At 40.6% G+C, this 22,158-nt stretch overlaps 1 protein-coding gene across 2 annotated transcripts in view; it reads right to left on the bottom strand.

Annotated features, from left to right (window-relative positions):
* Prpf18 (pre-mRNA processing factor 18) overlaps positions 1-22,051 on the bottom strand; it is a 31,351-nt gene extending 9,300 nt beyond the window's left edge. The window contains exons 1-10 of one of the 2 annotated variants that reach the window (XM_060372961.1): positions 21,846-22,051; positions 17,969-18,046; positions 17,829-17,855; positions 15,320-15,424; positions 12,460-12,573; positions 10,276-10,422; positions 8,835-8,903; positions 7,369-7,509; positions 7,166-7,237; positions 4,643-4,798 (exon numbers count right to left, since the gene is read on the bottom strand). In XM_060372961.1, coding sequence (XP_060228944.1) covers positions 4,643-4,798; positions 7,166-7,237; positions 7,369-7,509; positions 8,835-8,903; positions 10,276-10,422; positions 12,460-12,573; positions 15,320-15,424; positions 17,829-17,855; positions 17,969-18,046; positions 21,846-21,911 — 975 coding nt within the window. In that variant the 5' untranslated portion in view covers positions 21,912-22,051. The remainder of the gene's footprint in view (positions 1-4,642; positions 4,799-7,165; positions 7,238-7,368; positions 7,510-8,834; positions 8,904-10,275; positions 10,423-12,459; positions 12,574-15,319; positions 15,425-17,828; positions 17,856-17,968; positions 18,047-21,845) is intronic. The other variant, XM_021656679.2, reaches the window with a different exon arrangement.
* Positions 22,052-22,158: the final 107 nt, after the last annotated feature.

The raw sequence follows: 22,158 nt of genomic DNA on the forward strand, positions 1-22,158 counted from the left end.
TAAGAGATTTTAAAAAAAGGTTTTCCTAATACTAAAATTCAAACTTCCTATAACTTAGTTGGCCCTTCACTGTAGAGGACAAATCGCCCTCTTCCACCAGATGGCACTACCATTATCTAGGAATCTCCATCAATTGTCTCCATCCCTTAAAAACAGACAAAAAAACCCAAGACTATCAACCAGGAAGTTCCCATCCAATCAGAAAATAGTTACACAGCACTATTGACAGGTGCTGTTCTGGAATCTGGGGAACAACAGCAAACTATGTTCTCAGCCAACAGTAAGCCATCTTGTATAATCATGTGACCTAATGAACTTTCCTGGTGGCCATACATACTACCAATTTTACCACGCTACATTCTGGGAATGACAGTCCTGAGTTCATTGTCTCATCTGCTGCTCAGACTGTATATGTAAGTAAGTGGGTTCCTGGAAGCAGGTTTTCTTATTGTCATCCCTAACTGTTCGAAACTGTCCTTTGCAGCAACATGTCAAGAACCTCTGGAATGTCCATTTCTTTTTTATGTGAACACATTCCCTTATTTGTTCTATCAGAACAAATTTTCTTATCAGAAAATCTGATAAGCTTATTTAGTCATAATTATCATGACTCCTGTAATGGTACGGTGATACATTTTTCTGAAAATATCTCTTGACCTCAGAGACTAAACTTTTGGCAGGGCTCACAAAAAATTAACAAGATGTCTTGAGATCACTTAAGACTATGTACTCAGCCTGCTCTCCTACTGTGTGTTTATTAGCCTGTTTAAATTTAACATGCCTTTATAAAAAACAGAGCCAACTTACCCATGCAGTCCGCTTTTACAGACTAAGTGGCATGCATAGCTTTCATCTTAAGTTACATACTCTTCTGTGCCCCTGACCCTCAAGGTATGTGTATATATTTACGCTGTGGTAATCATTTTCTGAAATGAGCTAACAGGTGGGAAACAACCCTGAGATAAATGTCCACCGTACGTGTTGAGAACAGCATGTGGACGTAGGTTACTGTCTGTGGTGTTGAGTGCTATTCAGAGTCAGTTGGGGTCAGTAAAGTGGCTTCTTCCCTTGCAAACTCTGTTACAGGTAACTGTAGAGAATCCCTCAACACTTCCCCAGCCATGTTTGCTGTACTGTCTGAGCCCTTTGTTACAGAGAAGCAGATTCAGCGGCACAACACAAAGAAACAAAGACAGACACGTCATATATACAAAACAAACTACATATAGACCAGTAACCATGAACTACAGATAGCCACTAGACACAGGGAGCTAGGTAGAGAATTCAAATTTTGGCTTGCTCTGGGTCAAATTAATGCAAAGGAAAGTGCTCTGTTTTCATTGCTTAATGGTGCATCCACACATTCTGGTACCTCTCACATCATCTTCAATGTGCTAACAGTGCATGATGGTAAGCATGGTAGTTCCTGGAGGAAAGGAGAAGACAGACCCTCTTGGAGTATGGGTAGAACCTAGAGGTTCTAAGCCATGGAGGTAAAAGGTAAGAAGGAAGAAGCCTGCTACCTGACACAGGCATTTTTCTCCCCTTTCTTTCTTTCTTTCTTTCTTTCTTTCTTTCTTTCTTTCTTTCTTTCTTTCTTTCTTTCCTTCTTTCCTTCTTTCCTTCCTTCCTTCCTTCCTTCCTTCCTTCCTTCCTTCCTTCCTTCCTTCCTTCCTTCCTTCCTTCCAACTTTCTAAAGCAGCAGTTCCCTTCCTATGGGTTGCGACCAATTTGGCAAACCTCTATCTCTAAAAATGTTTATAGTATGATTCATTAACAGTAGCAAAATGACAATTATGAAGAAGCAACAATAATAATTTTATGGTTAGGGGTCACCACAACATGAGGAAGTGTATTAGGGTCACTGCATTAGATGGGTTGAGAACCACTGTCCTAAAGCCTTTGAAAATGTGAGTCGAATAATCCTTTCTTCAGATTTTATTACTCAGGTATCAGACAGCAACAAAAAAGTCTGACTAACACATCATCAAAGTCAATCAGAAAAAAAGTGACTAAGAAGTCACTAACATGTCACTAGCGTCTGCCCAAGGAGAGATACAGGTCCATTAGTTATTATTCTAAGGCTTCCCTCATTCAACAGGCTGAATCCAAACACCACGCTCTCTCCACAGTACTAGTTGGTCTAAGTTTCAGATGGTATATGCACCAATTCTCCCTAACTACCTTACAGGTAACAGGAAAATCTTCTGACTTTGAATCAGGGTCTCACTATTTAGCCCAGGCTAGCCTTAAACTCAGGATGCAGTTCTGATTCATCTCAAAACTCACAAACTTCCTTGGCCCCCCAAGTGATGCAATTACTGGCATTTGCCATCAAACTTAGCTGAAAAAGGAGAATTAAAAAAGAAAAAAAAATTATATATATACATATGTATCTGTGTGTGTGTATATATATATATGAAGTGCTTGCTCCCCAAGCATAGAAACTGGAGTTCAAACCCTAGAACTCATGTACAAAGTTAAGCACAGTGGTGTGCATTTGAAATACCAGCTCTGAGAAGGGACACAAGAGGATCCCTGGAACCTGCTGGCAGCTAATCTAGCCTGATCAGGTACCACATGAAAGACCTTGTCTCATGGGATGGACTAAAGAGATGGCTCAGTGGCTAAGAGCACATGCTGCTCTTACAGAGGACCCAAGGTAGGCAGGCTCCCAGGACCCACACACAGTGGCTCACAATTGTCTGTAACTTCAGTTCCAGAGAATCAAACACCCATTTCTGGCCTCCATGGGTACAAGACACACATGTGGTACACATTCACGTATGCCGGCAAAATATTCATACACATAACATAGAAATGTTTCCTTTTTAAAAAGGATTATGGCTAAGCCATCCTGAGAAACAAATCTGATGTTAGCTTCTAGCGTCTTCTGACCTTGGCATGAGTACCATGGCATAGCACGCATGCCACCCCTTCACACACAATAAAAACATTAATGTGATTTTAAAATTAAAAATAGAAATGTCTTTGAATTTACCCAAGTGTATTTGAATGATATAAACTGCATAATTCACATGGGAGAGTGAGGTTGAAATGTTTTTAAATGCTAATGTATGTGAATACAAAGTATACTACACAAATTAACATTCAGCACTTGGAACTAAAATACAAAGATAATTCATGAATATGGTAATGACTGTTCCCTGGCACAGCATCTGAACACACTTTATGCTTTTAAGAAAATCTTAAGTAAATTTCCAAAGCTCATCTTCAAGTTTAAAAACTTCCACCCAGCAAGTCGTTAGACACAATCTGGGATTTGTGACAAATTGCCAAAGCTAGATTATAGTTGATTTTTTTTAATTCACAAGTTTTTAGAAAAGTTTGGCCCAGTACAAACAAGTTTGTATGAGGCATGTATAACTTCAAGAAAATAACTGCAAACATTTTATTTAGTTACACAACTAGAAAAATATATTTTCATATGCTACTTAATAATAATATACACTGAAGTCAAGACTTCTTTTTCATACCTTCTTAGATTAGCACACACTGAATCCACATTCTAAGTCACAGGATTATAAAACACTCTAAACTGGTTGTCTTAACTAAACTCCCATATTTCTCTTATGCACTCAATCTATAATGTATAGGTTTTGTTTGTTTGCTTTTTTAAAGCAAGCTTGATATGGTCATACCAATAATCCCAACACTGAGGAGTTGGGAGTCTGAAGCTAGCCTGGAAAACCCTGTCACAAAACAAAGCAAATTCCAAGTTCTGTTTTAGTGCTAAAAAAATTAAAAGCATAATGATTTTTCCCTCCTTTCCATCATGTATGGGAAGTCACAGTGTCTTTACTCCATGAAGCTGTCTGAAAGACAAGCACTCCTCAGCAATGAACTCTCTCTCTCTTGTGCTATGCCCTACTCACTGTTGACTCACGTCCCCTTATCTGGGGTTTATTTTCCACACTTCCAGTTATCTTCAGTCAATGGTGATCAGGGCTTGAGGATCTCTTCATAGGATCACCAGAAGCTCAGCAGTCGCCTCCGTATCACCATGATGTCACCTACATCACCAACTCCATTTCCTTATGCAGAAATTGTACCTCCCATTATCACAGTGGAAAGAGTACCATGTGAATAAGGGAGGCCATCGTTACAACTGTTCTTTTTTATAATCAGTTATCAATAGCCTCCCTCCTTTGCTCCTCCTCTCGCTGTGTTTTATGTTTATCTGAGACATGATTCCCCTTGTTATTACAAGCTGGCTCAGAACAAGATTCTCCTAACTAAACCTACTGAGTACTGGAATTGCAGATGTATGTCGCCAAGTCTAGTCTGTGTGGTCAATTTCTTCCTTAGCTGAATTAATAAACTAAACTGTACCATAGTTAAATAGGTATCTGGGCTGTGGGGTAGTGTGGATAGGACTCAGTCCTAGCCAGTATTTCAGGTGTCCACTGGAGGTCGCTGACTGTACTCCCCACAGATAAGGGGACTAGCATGATTCTTTTCTTACATTTTAGGTTTTTAAGTTTGGAGAATTAAAGAATGTTAAAGCAGGGCTTCCAAGATGGTGTGTGTGCACACATAAACACAGACACAAATAACAATTTTTTTTTTTTTTTTTAAGAAAAGATTGTTAGAGTAAATCTTGTCCCTTAAAACTGCTTACCTGAATGTATTTCCGTTGGGTTTCATCATTTAAAACATGTGCAACATGCTTCGAAAAAATCTTTTCTCTGCCAGTTCTGGCATGGATACCAACCATAGTGACACCAATAGGCCAGGGAGCATTTCCAATAGCCATCTGAAGGTAAGCATCATTTGCCTGAAAGGAAAGGTTAAGAAATCAGAAAGGCAAGAGATGCGGTGGTTCAAGTGTTTACTTCATAGCCCTTCGTAACATACTTCTTATCTACTTCTGGATGAAAATATTGTGTTCCATTGCTCAAATCAAGAATTAACATATGGAATAACTCACAGCCCTGCCCAGGAACACAAATGCCTGTGAAAACAGAAGCCAATGCTAGGCATGTAAGAAAGACAAATAACCCTTTCTAGCCTTTGTGCACCAGAAAGAATTGCACTTCAGACTGGAATAGCAGGTATAACTTGGTATGATAACAGAAACTATTTTAGATCCAGTCTTTGCTACAAGCAGCTGGAAGCAGAGAGAAACTAGCTAACCTTTCAGCACAGAGCCTGCAACAATATCCACTCCCCACATAGCAGTATGGGGTTCTGGGTGCAGTGTGGGAGCAGGGATGGTGCTGTATGTGCTGAGATAAACACACAGAGTCCACAACAGATGGAGAAACAGACTGGACACTGGCTGACAGGTCAAACAGCTGAAGCATGTGACGTATGAGAACTTTTCACTTTGACCCCCACATCTCCCACCTGCCAAGAACCTTAAAGTAAAAGCTACGAAAAGTCAAAGACAGAAACCAGTAAATACCAACAGCTTGATTTACGGTCAAGTCTGGCAAGCTGTGAGAAGGAAGGAAAAACAGAACAAAAAGAAAGCAACTTCTAAGAGACTTCAAACAGGCGGCACAGAGATCTCTTAACTGCTGAGCCATCTTCCCAGCCCTGTGCACAGAGATCTCTATTTCAAAAAGCTAACTGTATGATCTGTATGGTGGGGGAAAAGACACAGCCCACGAGTAACTGGAGATTACTGCCCACCAAGCGATAAGCGTCAACTTACTCTGCAACACATTTTACAGAGTTTAATTTTAAAGGGAATTCTGTGTGTTTTTAATTACTGGCTCTCATTTAACTTCAACACAAGCCTTCAACTAATAAAATTTCCAATTTTCCACTCCTCTAAAATCCCAAAGAGAATTTCCCAGCACATTATTAAAATTTACTGGTTCTTTGTCATTTATACAAAGCAAGCTCTCACCTGGTTTTGATATACATCATGAGAAAAAAAAAAAAAGAAAAGGTATCCATTGGCACAGGCAGGGACTAGAACATTCTCTGCCATGATGCAGACCTTGGCCATGCGTTACCATGCAGTCATCTTTATTAACTATCATGTAACTGGAAGGGGGAGAACGGGATCAAAACATCTATGAAACTCCCAAAGAACTAAAATAAATTAAAAAGAAAGACTCATGCAACTAACAGGAACTACGAATGAAATAAAAATATTTTCATTGAAACAACCAGCTTTAATAAAAATAAAATCACCTCAGACCCCCAATTCTCTGATCAAGCAGGCAGCAGCCACCCTCGAATTCCAGCAGTCCCTCCCTCCCTTCTCTAGTGCTCTAGCACTGCCACTGGGCTTCAAAGAAACCTTCACTCTAGGCTTCTTGGGAGCCTCAGCCGTGAGCAGCTCCTCCTCTTCGTTGTACCTTCAGGATCCAGAACCCTTCTCTCCTTTCTACCAACTGATTTTCCTCCAATGATCCCCCTCTTCCAATGTTCTCCACTAAGCCTGTGTCCTTGGGTGCTTTCCCCAACAGCTCTCCCAGAGCCCATTCAAGAGTAAAGACACTGGGATGAATAAGAACAGTCCTCCCCAGAAAGCGGCCTATTTCTATAGTACTGTAAACACAGAGGTGAGTCCTGGCATCCTTCTATGCACCATTTTACCACAGAAACAACTACAAAGCACAGGTAAATTCCACTGAATCAGCAGTACAATAGTTCAGCTCTATTATGCATTAAAAGGGCTTCTGGAGGAGTCTGAAGAACCCTGGCTATATGGGAGGGGTCATTCCGTGCCAAAATCAACTACTTTTACACTCTGAAATTCCACCCCATCCATAAAATGAACATGCTTACATATAGCACATGCTTTGAAGAACCTTTTAACCCACTTTAAAAATTACTATGAAAGCTGGGTGTAGTGGCACATGCAATCCCAGCACTCAGAGACGAAGAGGCAGGTGGATCTCTGTGATTTCGAGGTCAGCTTGGTCTACAAACTGAGTCCAGGACTGACAGGGCTACCCAGAGAAACCCTGTCTCAAAAAACTTAAAAAAAAAAAAAAAAAAGACTAAGAAAATACACTTGAGATCTAAAATGCTAAAAGAACAGAAAGACTTTTTTCCTACTACCTGCTTCACATTCATTCTTAAATGTACTATATAAAATCCTTCTGATTCCAATAACCATTATATTATGAACATAACCTACATAATGGTCACAATAACTGTAACACATAGTATAATAAATTACCTTCACATATTCTCTCTGTAACATGAACTTAATAATATCTGTTATTGACTCTTTAATATCAGCAGGAAGGTTCTGAAAAAGAAAAAACATAACTAGTTTTGCAAGCTACTATATGTAGGAAAACGACTTACTCTAAATCTATACATTCTGATTTAAAACCACAAAACAGCACAAGTTAATAAAGTATTTTCCAGAACCCTCACCCTTTTCCGGAGCTTTCTGAAAAGTGGCCTGAGGTAGGATTCCGTCTGCTTCTGCGTAGCACTGTTCAGTTTGCCCTGCACACTGCGTTTCACATAATCCTCTCTGGCATTCAATTCTTTAGCCCAAACACCAAGAAGAAACTGTTGGGAATAAAAGGTAAGGCTGCAATGCCACCCAGTGGTTGGGGTTGAAAAGCACCCTAATACAGCAATGGCATACAGTCATCCTTAAACCTTGTCCTTGGTGATTAAACTGTCCTAAGGAAGATTTAATTAACAATCAAGTTTTGTTTGTTTTATCATGTGCTTCAAAGTCAAAAACACTCCTTCTTTATGTACTACTACACTGGGAAGACAGTTCATTTCCTCAGAAAGAGCTATCAAATTCCTCAATGACTGGACTGAAATAAACTCTCATTGTATTTTTACTTGTATGTATTAAACATAATTCAACTAATCTAGGTTTATCATATATGCACTATCCTATATGTGCTTTGCTATTCAATCAGTGTTTGAAGTGTGTTGTATACTATTTGGACTTTCTACTTAAACAGAACAGAGAAATCAATTAAAAAAATCCCACCAACACACCTATCTAGTGGGGAAGGAAGAAAGAAAAGGAACAATAATAAAACTGTGACCCATACTTCTCACCCTGGAAAACTACAGAGTCTTCCAGAGGCAGGTGACATGGAGGAAAGGACACACTCCTTCCTGCAGCAGCATGAGAACAGACGTTAGAGAGGCCACCCCGTGCTGCTGCTCCACTGTCTGGTGCTATACTGTAGCCTAGATAGTGTTCAGAACCTTGACAACTAAAATGTTATCTTCAAAATGTAAATACTGTAAAATTCTAAATAACAAATTAAGTAAAACGAAATGTACATACAAATAAAGCATTCCTTGCACAGATCTCCCAATCTCGATACAAATATTTAAATGAATTTGGGAATTGACCACAATCTCCCTAGATGACTAAAGAGAACTGCTGACAGCAAATACAGAATTAGTCAATCAGCAAAAAACAAGCAAGTATACAAAGAACTTAAGAAATGGACCTTGCTAAAAGGTTAGATTTGCGCTCTATTTGCACCTGGCAGTGTCCTTTCCAAACTACCTTCCTTGCTCCTCTCAGCGCTCTCCCAGAACAGACCCTGGATGGCCTCGATGGCACTTCTCTCTAGGCTATGTACGGAGAACAGGAAACTTCTTCAAACATTGTGTTCCCTCTACTGCTGCATCATTTTCTTTGGCTTTTAGGAAAAGTCCCACAAAGAAAGCAGACATAACAATTTCACTCACTTATTAACCACTGCATATACACTGCATATCAGCTCCAGTGACACAGCTGATAAGGCCCAGGTACTTACATAATAAGTACCCTATCCAAAATATTCCAAACATCTAAGATTCCTTCTTACATGTCCACAATGCTCTCCTCTCCTTCCCTTCCCTATGGCACACACCTTCAGGAACTTGGTGATGATGTCCATGTCCTTATGATCGTCACCTTTCCCTAAGGACTCCCCCAGTGCCTGAAGAGAGAGAACAATATTCTGTTCACTAACACAAAACAATTAAAAAAATTGTTCGAGAGTGTTTGAGTGGCCAACAATAGATTTAAAAAGGCTTCATCACATATACTGAACAATTTTTATTTTAAAATTTGTTAACATTTCTAGACAAGTCAGAAAAAAACTGCATATTTATATTTAGAGAATGTGCTACCTTTCATGAATCCAAAGACAAGAGAGCCAGCAAATGGCAGTGGCTCAGAGGGTAGAGGCAAGGGCAGCCTGATGATGCAAGCCTGACAAGCTGAGTTTTAGTCTCAGAACCCAACAGTAGTACCAGCGACTGTTAACAACAGATCTGGGCATTTCTCCTAGGTGGATAAAGCAGCCTCAAATCCGATTTTGCTGGTGGTGACAACACCCTGTGTATATTTTTTAAGACACTCACTTGTACACTTTATTTGGGTAAGTTGTATAGCATGCAATATCTTAGGATTATTTAAAAAAAAAAATAGGGAAGAAAGGGAGGAAAAGAAGAAGGGAGAGAGAAGGAGAGAGGGAGAAAGAGAGGGAACAAGTCTGACTGAGAAGTGATTGCTCACTCCAGTTATTTAATAAAAGTTATAAACCACCTTAAATGAGTGATGGGAGGGGAGGACAGTAAAATAACATCCAGAACCACCATCTCATTCTAGAGATCCCTACATGTTCAGAAGCCAGAAACTAAAGAAAACAGAAATAACAGCTTATGTTGTATTAAACAACCTGCTAGATACTTACATTATACAATATTGTTTTTTCATGAAGATTACACAGTGACAGAATCAGGAAGCTACATACTGACATAAGGACACAAGCCCCTCATGTGCTGGGGTCATACACTGAGACAGCCATGCCAGAGACCAGCTTGGCAGTTCTCAGACAAATTAAATATGTATACATAAGTCCCACAATTCTGTTTCAGTTCATGTCTGTGGCTAAGGAGCTGAGAGCAACCAAGCTGCCCAATGTCGGAAGGAACCAAAAGCAAAATACATAAATGCCATAATATACAGTCAATCCAAAGCAAGAAAATCAAGTGTGGATCTTAAAAAACAGTATGAAATGGGGGAAAAGCAATAAAATAAATATTACCACAACACAGTAGCAACTTTACACGCACATAAAAACTGCAAGCTTTATAAGAGCACCATCAGCAAATAAAAGGATGCTCATCAAGCACTGCAAAGATTACTTTTGAAGGTAAGAAATACAGACATATGAGAAAGAGGAAACAAAGACATAAAAAGTGCCTTCTACGTCAAGGAAGGAATGTTCTGCGGAGGAGCACCGCTCAACTTAGTGACCTGTTCCTTAGGAGAAAGGGGAACAGGCAGACTGGGGTAGAGACTACCTCTAATTCCTCAATGGTGGTATTTTCCTCGTGAACTTTCAGGTCATTCTGTGTGTCCTCCTCTCCAGATTCCTGACCACCCACAATTTCATTCAAGTACTGCTGGTCAATCTTGTCTAAAGCTGCTTTCAGATCATTCCTTAAGCCCTAAGGTGAGAAAAGAAAAATACCAGTCAGGAAACTGCACTGTGTCATCTGTCAGCTTTCATTCCTATCAAGTACATGCAGGATGAGACACTGCTCAGTTGGCAGTGCTTGCCCAGCATGCACAGAGCTCCCCAGTACCCTGTAAATTGGTCATGGTAGTACACTTCTGCAGTCTCAGCCCTTGGGAGGTAGAGGCAGGAAGACCAGATGGTTCAGTTCAAGGCCAGCCTGGGCTACATGAACCTGTCTCAACCTTCCCCTCCCAAGCCCAGCCCAAAAAGTACATTTCGTGTTAAGGTCTTATCTGAACTAGGGACTGAAACAAGTCATTATACTAATACTAGCATCACTCAAAAGTTAATTCTTATAAACATATTTAAAAGAGTGTATGCATACTGTCCAATCTAATGCTAAGAAAAAGGAAACAGACATGAGTTACAAATCTAAAAATCATTAGTGTCATACTGTTCTACTAACTAAGCTTAGTGGAAGTGACCAGTCTCATTAGAGGTCCCAAATCCATTTTCCTAGGTCCCGTACATGTCTAACCTCATTTCAGCTGCTCTGAACTCCTGGATGTCAATGGAAGAAACCTGATGTCTCTTTAAGCCAAGCTCTAAAACTTTGTTTCTACTAAAGTTGTAAGCTCCACATTCAGTGTATTTCCTGGCTTGGGTTTGAAATGAAAAAGAGAAAGGGGCAGGCTCCTTGAGTGCCAGCTCAAGTGGGTGGAGAGCCATGGAGCAGTGGCTAGAGATGCCTTGCAGTAGTGTTTGAGAGCAAAGGTGATCTAGGTCATACCCATGCTGCATGTGAGTTCTTCGGCAACTCACCTTTATGCCTTGGCTGCCTCATCTGTAAATTAGGAATAATTCCACCCACTATGTAGAGTTGTTATAAGAAGTGATTGTTGGTTATTTTATTTAACATTTACTATGTGCTAGGATTGTTTCTAAACTCTTACAAAATATGAGGTTCCTTCTGTGAGCTAATAAATGCACTGTGTCTTTCAACAGTTACAGCAGCACAGTAAGCACCTGACGGACATCAAACTTAATGTTGTCCTAGAGGCATCCACGCACTTCCTAACATCCTCTCATAGAGAGATCTTCAACACAAACATTTGCTCTCTATAATGTATAGGACTGGGTTCTCAAAGGTTACCACATTTACACCCTAGTGAGCAGGGGATCCCACAATCTATTTCACAAGCAAGGACCAGAGCAGATTAAAAGAATGCCATTGGTCACACAAATCATTCCAATTCAGGAACAGAAGCCAGACTCTTGAGTCCTATGCTCTTTCCTCAAAAACTCCCATGTAAAATCTACAACTGTTACTTGTAGAAGAAAACATAAAACATCTCTTCTAGCCCTTGGCATATGCAAAGAATCCTCTTATAAAGTATGCAATCACTCCTATCATTCGGCAATGCTGCTTGTAGATGTTTCCCTGGGAAACGTGCTTGCTTAGGAGAGTGGGGAGACTACATGTCACCTCCCTGAATATTGCAAATGAATGTTCATGATCATATTATTCATAGTAGCCCAAAACAAGAAACAAACTGTGGTATGCTCATATAACTACACATAACTGAGCAATGACAAGGAAACTATCCACAACAGCATGGATGGTTTAAAAGACATCATGCTGAACAGAAGGAACTAGATACATACTCGTCTATCCATATGAAATGTAAAAGTGCTAAATACCAAAACAGCAAGTAAAACATAACTCACAGTGTCTTGAATCAGAAAGGTTTGGGAGCAGAGAAGTGACACAGGCACTGGGTGATGAAAATGTTCTTTAGCCTTTATCCTTAAACAAGTGCTGCTAATATGCTCATGTGCATTTGTCAAAATAGATGACTGTTATGCTCAAGGCACATACTTTCTTTAAAATACAGAAGGCTTATTACTTCAGCAACACTGAGCTGACACTGTTTCCCATTTCACTACAGTAACGTAGTCAGTCAATCCCACTACTCCAGCTTAGGTGGTACTGTCCTGGGATTTTAGCTCTGCTCTGACTTCTTACCTTGTTGACCTCTGGTGTAAGAATCTCTATTTTTCTTAAACGCTGGAAAGTATCATAGTCGGTCTCTCCAAATAGTCTAATTGGCTCTCCTCTTTCTCTCAGCCTTCTGATGACCTACGAAGAGACACAAAGTCTGGGAGACCTCAAAGAAGAAAAAGAACCTAAGCATCTCAATTTGCATATTAAACTTAAACTGAACCCTAGGTTTAATGAATATAATTTAATTACCCAAATAAATGTTTCTGAGTGAAATATAAAACCCCTCAAACTGTTAAAGAGTGTACTTGGGTGGGTGAACCATGAAGTACGTGTAGAGGTCAGAGAACAACTTAGAGAAGTGAGTTTTGTCCGTCTACCACGTGGGTCCCAGGACTCCAACTCAGGCCATGAGGCTCCGCAGCAAGCACATTCTCCAAGTCACTGTGGCAACCCCAGGATCCTTCAAGTCAATTTTAATCATCTATCTCAGCTGTAATAGATGTTTATGAATGAAAGAAAAAGTACTTTACACAAAACACTATTTTTACTCAAATATCTCACTTTTTCTGAATAATTCCTATCAAGTAGTTTGACATATGAATCTGTAATGCAAACATAAAGCAAGCCCTTAATATAAACCATCTAATTTTAGACACACAGACATAGGCACACACACATTTGTCAGAATATAACATAAGGGACATTTTGGCCCTGAACTCTTATAATTAGGACTGCTTGGTCCTTTTTTCAAAAGCCTATATTAATGCATACTTTAGTGACCAAACATCATTTTTAAATATAAATTTAAAAAAGAAAAAGCAAAAACTGTATTATTCTAGGATTTCATGTGATAGACATGCTATGTTACGATGACACTTTACACTTTTAGCAACTAACAGTTTAGGTCCTCTGGAGACCTGTTTCAGGCAGGGCAATTTGTGCAGTAGATCACATAGGAAAAGACTATGATGGAAGAAAGGAGAGAGGACCAAAGAAGAGAGGAGTGGGCATTGCAATACCACAGTTAATCCTAAATCCCATCCTCAGAGGCCACAGGCAAGGCTTTTAGAGTGTGGGAACTAGTTCATTTCTTGACATGGCTTGACAGCTACATGGGTTTTTGTTTTATAATTAGTCATTATACTGCATTACATATTTTCTGCATTTTGAGTACATATTTAATTTAAAAAAGAGAAACAAAATACATAATCAAGAAAATAAAGGTTTAACCAACTTAAAAACAAACAAACAAACATACATACATATATACATATGACAAAGAACTTACAAAGGTCTTACTGATTTCACATGGGAGCTTCAGGAGTCAGTCAGCACTTCCTTGAGAGCTCACATCCTGATCATATAAATTACAGAACCGGAATATAACCTTCCTACATACTCATCTTTCAGAAGAAAGTACCAAGGTACCAAAACAAAGTACCAAAAACAAAGACAAAAAAACAAAAGAACCAATCTTCTGATTGCAATGTCTTTACATTTAGTCCTATCCACAATTAGACATATTAAAAAATACAGACACATTATAAGGCATCACAGGAATCAAAGATCATGAAGTCAATCAAAAAGTAAAATGATGGTTCACAGCATCCAGTGCCTTCTTCTGACCTCCACAGGCACCAGGCACACAAATAAGCACATGTCCATACATGTAGGCAAAACATGCTCACACTCGCTCGCGCGCGCGCACGCACACACACGCACATACACACAAATAATCGTTAAAAAATAAAAAGTATATATGCATTTATGTATGTGTGTGTGTATGTATACATACAAACATATTCACAGTGTATTTGCTACAAACCATGCTTCCAGAAACTTCTCCAAGGTCACAGTCATAATTATGCATGCAATGTCTCCTAAGAGGTCATATTACCATGCATATGGTGACCCAATCTAAAGACGATGAAAAGGAACAGTTTAAAAGTATGGTAGCAAAAGCCCAGCACCTGGGAAGAGGAGGCGGAAAGATAAGGACTATGAGGCAGACTATGATACACTGCAAATTTCAGGCCAGCCTGGGCTATTCAAAACTCTGCCTCAATAAAACAAAAAGAAAAAGTGAGAAAAAAACTATGGTACAAATACATGATAAGAAGCTATACCGACACTATAAACTATGTAGCACTAAAGAAAAAAAAGAAGGAAAATTACATAGATGTTTTAACCTTTCTTTAAAAAAAAAAAAAAGGACCAGAAAATAAGGAGAGCTGTAAATAGCAAAACAGTATCATCATTTAAAATAATTGAGATAATTTAAGTATAATTACTTAGAATGTGTGAACTTACACCTATTTAACATATATGTGTTTATTGTGTAACATTGATAATATGCTCTTCAGAAAAGAAACAAACCTGGTGACCTGGGTTTGATGCCCAGAACCCAAGGAAAGGCTGAAGGTAAAAACCAAATGCACAAGATTGTCATCTGACCTCCACACTCACCCACACACACATCATGCTCACACAATAACGATATAGTATGGAGGGGATTGTTTTATATGTGTGTTTTCCCTACATGTAGGTCTGTGTAGCACATGTGTGTCTGATTCCCATAGATACCAGAAGAGGGCACTGGATTCCCTGAAACTGGAGTTATAGACAGCTGAGAGCCGCCACCATGTATGCTAGAAATCAACACTGGACCTCTGGAAGAGCAGCCAGTACTCTTAACCTCTGAGCCATCTCTCCAGCTCCTACTTTGCTTTGAAATAAGAATACCATCAAAGGAAGCAGAGTGAGAAGTTCATAGAAAAACTGTCTGTCTACAAGGTATTTTTAAGTCAAATCATCTTATTTTGGAAAAAACATGATTTATGCAAGTATAGTGCACTTATCTTTCTGGCTACAAAATACTTACCTCTTGTCTAGAAAGAGTCATGGGTAGTTTTTCCTCTGCTAGTTCAAGTTCCAACACCGGATTTGATGATGTTAGTGGTTTCTGGTCATCCTCTTTTGGCTGAATCTATATTGATAGTCCAAAGAAATGAAATTCAAACTTACCAACATATTTCTACTCACCACCTCTGACCTTAGCCATCGCATACGGTAAGACTGTGCTGAAGATATAGCTACCTGCTTCTCTGAGCAACGGCTGCAGAGTAACTTTGCATGCTTTCAAGAGCTAATTAAACATCCACTTCAGGAACATGACATGTGGAAAGCATGCACATGGCCGAGCACATTCTTGCTGTAAAGGAGTGGTGTAACTGCAATGGTTTCCAAAATAAAAAACTCAACAGTGCTTACATCTGAACTCAATTTCTCCCCAGATGCTAAACCAGCCCACTTCTCTCTTGAAAACAATTAATTTGCCTCTCCTCCGTGAGAAAAAATGTCTTCAAGGGCTATCCAATTGCTGCTCACCGGTAAAGCCTAAAAAACTACTTCCTGACAACCTGGGGGGCTTCAAGCTAGACTTCTTCCTATTTTGCTTCTTCAGACGTATTATCCCAACCTTGGCTAAATCACTAGTAGGCATGTAGCAAATGCTCAGGGCTGTGCACAACTGGACTACAAAATGAGCTACCAACCTGGATGAAAGTATGAAGACTGGACTCCCACTCAGAGAGTATGGCCACTCTTATTCATATGACCTACATGGGAAAATGTCTTTTTTTTTTTTTTTTTTAATCTGGGCAGTGGTCAAAGTCACAGACTGAGAAAACTGAGTCCAGCAATTCATAAGCCTCACTGAGTAGCCTGAAAACATCCTGAAGTGTGTTTAAAATGTGTTTAAAGTGTGTTTAAGAACAAGGTAAGTTTAAAATTCAAAAATAGGATTAGATTCAATGAAACATAAAGTTCTGCCCATTAAGAAAATTTGTGCAATAAAAGTCATGCGATTCAAGAGTCTACAGCTTCTGGTTAAGGTAAGTAAAATAGATAAAAAACTAACTTTTTAAATACTTACACAGGTAAAACCAGCACCAAGCCTTAACAATGGCGGCTACCTCCTACAAGGGAGTAAAAGCAACATACTACTCTGTCACTAATCCAAGGTAGAACTGTTACAGAGCTGGGGTGGGAGTTACTGTTCCTTTTTATCACATAAGCAGACATTTCTTCATTCTAAGAGCTTTTGTTTTTGTTTTTAATTATGTAACAGCAGCTGAGAGCTCCGGGACAAAGATCTGAGGCATTCTGCCAGTCAAGTTTAAGACTACAGCACTATCTCCACAGTCATTTTGCTTCACCTCTTCTTTATATGCGGAAAACAAAGCCAAACAAAAAACCCTGCTCACATCACTAAAAGGATCTACACAAAGCAAAAGCTACACTACACTAGATTTCCCTGCCTTCTCCAAGTGTAGCAAAGGCTCACGCTCAAGACCAAGTCAGCAGAGCAAGTGCATGATAAAGGATTCTCACTCCAGGTCAAGCCTGGGCATGATGCTGGGCAAGCAAAACATGAAAACTTTCTACACATCTACTCAATGTGTATTTATATAAAATGTCTTTTACTTTCCTAAGCCAGAAGCAAATTAAATTGGTATCTTTAAAGAAAACCACAAAATACAATTATAAACTTTTAAACATTCTTCTTTAAAAATATTCAATACCTGCCTTTTTCCAACAGTTAAAAAATAAAGCCAAATTCATATACATAGCATTCACATTCTTCATGTTTTCCTCTAGAAATGCTCTGCTACACAAATTAATTTCCAGGACATTCTCCATTCCATGCACAAGAGTATTATCAAATGTATGATTCAGAATATTTCAACAGAATCTGTTTGCTGTGAGCTGAGTATTAAACTGCATCTCCTTCTTAAACACCTGAAACAACTTCTCGAGCCTATAAGCTGCAACCTGGTCCCAAACAATGTTTCAATCATACATCTAAAGCACACAAGTGAAGCCTTTCAGTTGGCTCATTCATTTCAAAATTCTTCACCTAACCAATAGACTACACAGCATCACAAACGCTGCCCCATGTTTAAAACAAACAAAAGCATACAGAGGATATGTACTCTATTTCAAGCAGGAGTACTAGGCCCAAAAGGACTTAACAATACTAACATAAAACCACTTGCTTCAAGTATTCGGGAGGAAGCGGAGACAATACCACTGCTAATACAATCAAGGCTGAATGAATGAAGTGTTTTGAGCTCTTTCAAAACACAGTGTTTTATTGGGAGAGGTAGGAGAGAAAGTGGTGGTAGAGATGAAGATAAGGCCATATCAGAACCAGGACTTAATTTAAAAATAAAAAAAAAAATAAAAAAAAAAAAACTCAAGCTTTGATCTCAAGCCAGTTCATGCTGTCCACAGAAAGCCAAACCATTCCAAGCCAAAAGTCATGCATAATTTTCCTGAATTCAAGATCTGTTTTTTAAAAAAGCCAAATCAAAACCAAAAACTCATACCTCTCCAGAAGGCTTCTCATTTATAGGCTAATGTATAACATTGATAAATTGAACAGAAATCAGAAATTTTGTTATTTAACAACAACTGTATAAATTTAAGTCATAAATGTATGACTTAACATAAAAGCTGGAACTTATACCTTGTAGCCACATCTTTCAAAATATGCTTCCTCTTCTTTTTTCGTGAGTTCACTCCGCTTAAAGTACTTTTTATTTTCCTATCAAAGAAAAAAAAGTAAGTTACTAATGTGCCCTCAGCAAAATTTCATGCCTACAGTTACCAAGCACTCAAAACACATTTCAGGTTTTCAAAAATGTAGTAACAGTTTTAGTCCTGAAGACGGCCACACTGAGCCCGTGTATAGCCGCCCCTCTGCCAAAGCGCACCTGCATTCTGGTATGTGATAAACGCGCAAGTATTTTATTGGATTGCAACAGGAGTTCTCATAGCAAAGAGAATATACCAACAGTATTTTCAAAATACTGTTTTTCATTCAGCTTCCTAACATCTAAGTTCAAAGACAACCTCTACAGACAGATTTACTATGAACTACATGGAGATATCCTTTTGTTATTTTCTCCTAGGCAAATCATGGCAGAAATCATTGTACACAGAGCCAGTTTTGGAAATCTCGTCAACAGGAACATTCTGAAGGTGTGGGGTCTTGACACCGGAATCTCAGCAATCTTTAATTATGGGTTCTGTTGCTTGTAGTTCCTTCTTTACATCAAACAAAAGTCTGATTCCAAATGTTAAGATGACCAGTATTTCATAAAAGGCTATAAACTTTTAGGAGACAGCCCCTTTATTATTTATTCAAGTTTCTCAAGCAAGTAGAATGGCTGGCTTACATGCCAAATATCCATTGAACTTCTAAGAAGTTGCCCATGTGGTTATACTGTTTTAATCTCCCAACAAGACACAGAAAGTGATAACAACTCCACAGACTGAAATTAGGTTCATGACTGTAGTCCCAGCACTTAGGAGGCTGAGGTAGCAGTTCAAGGCCAATATAGTAAGACCACATTGCAAAAATTCAGAGAAAGGGAGGGAGGGAGAGGGTAAGCATGAAAACAAATGGGGCTCTATCAAAATCAAAAGACAGTGGTAATTTCAACATGGCTGAACCAAGCATGCTAATCAGGCAGGAGCTGAGGAAAACAGCCTACAGGATCTCATTCTTAATTGGCAGCCTGGCACTGCTTCCTCAAGTTCACCCTGGACACCATGGTGGACATTGCTTTCAGAAGTTGCCACCAATAGCTACAAGATTCATCAACAGTTTCAAACACTTCTACCAGCTGCAGCCTGAGATGATGCAGAGGTTCTAAGGGAAGTTCATGAACCAGTTGAGGGCATCCACTTGGGAGGAAATCTCAGGAATCAAAGAGGAGGGGGACCTAGAAGCTGTTGTGACCTGCCTGGACCAGGCTACAGATGGTAAAGGCCACAGGGAAGCACCTTGGATACCCCGTGGAATCCCGTGGTACCCTACTTCCTGCAGCTCTGAACACTCAGCAGTGCCTTGTGCAGAATAGGAGACCAAGTACTAGCAGCTGGCTAAAGCCATCCTGGCTGAGCCCAGGCAGGTCCAGGTCTGCCTGCTTTTGACAGGCTATTTAGGGAGAGCAAGGGATTGCTGTTAGCACTGGGGACACCAGAGTGAGAAGGTGGCTGAGATCCAGAGCAGAGGGCAGTCAAAAGCTGAGGCTTGCAGTCAACATGCCGGGCCTGGGAGAGGACTTCTGGGTACAGCTGAAAGAGTGCAGGCTCCCAGTAGGTAAACAGTAATGAGTCCTCACCACCGCCACTGTGCTGAGGGAGACATGGACACAGACATAGACACACAGTCACACAAACACACACAACCCCTACCTCAGATTCCTGGTGTTATCCTCCAGCTGGTGGATAGTGACTCCAAACTTTCACTCTTGGTATTGCAGTTAGCATCTACGCTCATTTCTCTGCTTCCTGACCACTGAGCCCCATGCAAACCCTATATAGTTGTTTCCAATCTATACAGATTGTCTTGTTGACAAGTCCAAAGGCCCCTGCCAAGCTCTCCCCCATTGATAAATACAAATTTATGCACATGTACACACACACACACACACACACACACACACACAGAGCTTTTAGTCATTAAAAGGTACTACTAATAAAATAAACGGATACCCCAATCTGGAAGAAAATATCCAGAAAACATACACTTACCAAAGAAAGTGATGAGATATATAAAGGAGTCCAGAGAATTCATTTAAAAACAACAACTAACCTAATTTAAATTTGCACACCAATTTTAACACATCACAAAAGATGTGTATCTGAAAATCACCTAAAAAGTACTTAAGAAAAATAAGCAAGAAGATGCAAATTAGAACCATGTAGACACCTCTCCACTGAAAAGACTGACTACATAAACTGCTGGCAAGAGTCCAGACGAACCAAGATGTGTAACACTGCTCAAGATGTGTAACACAGGAGCACTATGTTACAAAAGGACTCTGTGGCATTTCCTACCATCAGGCACACTGCATAGTTCCAAAGAGATATGAAAACAAAGTTCCTGAGAAGGCTCAGAGTCTGCTCAACCACAAAGGCTCATCACCAGGAGACCAGGTAGCTGGGACCACTCAGACAACATAATACACTTTCAGAAAGAAATAGTAACACATGCAGCAAGACAAGTAATAACCCAAAACATTCTGATCAAACGCAGCTCCATATAAAAATGAACATCCTATTTATGTGACATTCTAGAGCAAGCACAACTGAGGTGGGAAGAATCCAACAGTGGCTGCTTCGGTGGCAATCCCGGCAGGAACCAGTTGGAAAGCGGACAGTGCATTTGTTAAGAATCACTGAATAGGCAGCACCTTGGGAGTCCCCAAGGATCTTTGTCTTGCTCTAACACTGTTTGGACGGAACAGACTCGGGGACTCCCTCTTTAGCTTCCAGCCGCCCTCCTATCACTCCTATCCATGGTAGCCTCCAGGTCCATTTCCTTGCCTCCCTCGGCATCTAGGATCAGCCAGCACTGTCTTTTTGCTGTCAGCTCCATACTGTGGATCAGCCATGACCTCCCAGGTTCGTCAGAATTATTCCACCAAGGTGGAAGCTGCCGTGAACCGCCTGATTCCTTGCGCCTGCGGACGTCCAACACTCCTGGGCTACTATTTTGATCGGGATGACACGGCTCTGGAGGGCCACTTCTTTTGCGAATTGGCCGAGGAGAAGCGCGAGGGCACTGAGCATCTCCTCAAGTTGCAGAGTGATGGCGAGGTTGGCGCACTCCTCCACGATGCGTAGAAGCCATCTCAAGATGAGTGGGGTAAAACCGAGGGGGCCATGGAAGCGGCCTTGGCCCTGGAGAAGAACCTGAACCAGGCCCTCCTGGATCTTCATTCCCTGGGTTCTCCTCGCACAGAATCTCTGTGACTTCTTGGAAAACCACTTCCTGAGGTAAAGCTTATCAAGAAGATGGGCAATCAACTGACCAGCATCCGTAGGCTGAGTGAATCATCTGAGTGAACCTCTCAAGCCTCTAGGCAGCTCTGTAACCGCCCTGAAGCCCCTTCCAAGTCTTGGACCAAGTAAAACTAAAGCTTTTGAAACAGGAAAAAAAAAAAATCACTGAATAGGTTCTTAAGATCCATGCAGTGGTTTTTTGTGCGCGCACACACAAACATACAAAGAGGAACAAATAAACACTGGACTCTGTGACCTGTGCCAACTCACTTAAGAAGAACCTTATTAACTCTCGGCAACATAATCGGGAAAGCATAACGACCAGGAAGTTGTTTTATTACTACACCTGCAGCTGGTATTGGTTAGGAGAACGCTGAAGTGGCCCAGACTAGGGTTCAAATCCAAACTCCACCTGCCCAGGATAGCCGCAGGTGTGTCAGCCCGCGCCCGCCCCAAATCCTCTCAGTACCATCACCCGCATCCCAACACCTTCCCAAGCGCAGGAACACAATCCTCAAGCCCAAACTCCCCGGCCACAGGCCCCTCACCACCAGCAGGTTCCTGTCCTCCACTAGCTGCCGCTTCCGCAGAATCTCTGACTTCAGGATGTCCATCTCGCTGCCAAGGTCTCAGCTCCACTTTGCGGCTCCAGCTCCTTGGCGGTACGCTCACCCCGCCAGGCCGGACTAACCCACCTACACCCGGACCCCAAACAACCAGACAACAACTGCCGGAGCCGCTTCCGGCGGAAGTCCGGATGAACGAGAGGAAGGAAGGGAGCGCCCCTGGGGGCTAAGGCTGGTGAAGCCGCTGGGTACCGCTGCCCTCTAGCGGCACCCTCCGGGACTCACATGTGATTTT

Source organism: Meriones unguiculatus, chromosome 19 (assembly GCF_030254825.1).
Source record: "Meriones unguiculatus strain TT.TT164.6M chromosome 19, Bangor_MerUng_6.1, whole genome shotgun sequence".
In the NCBI taxonomy this organism is placed as follows: Eukaryota; Metazoa; Chordata; class Mammalia; order Rodentia; family Muridae; genus Meriones; species Meriones unguiculatus.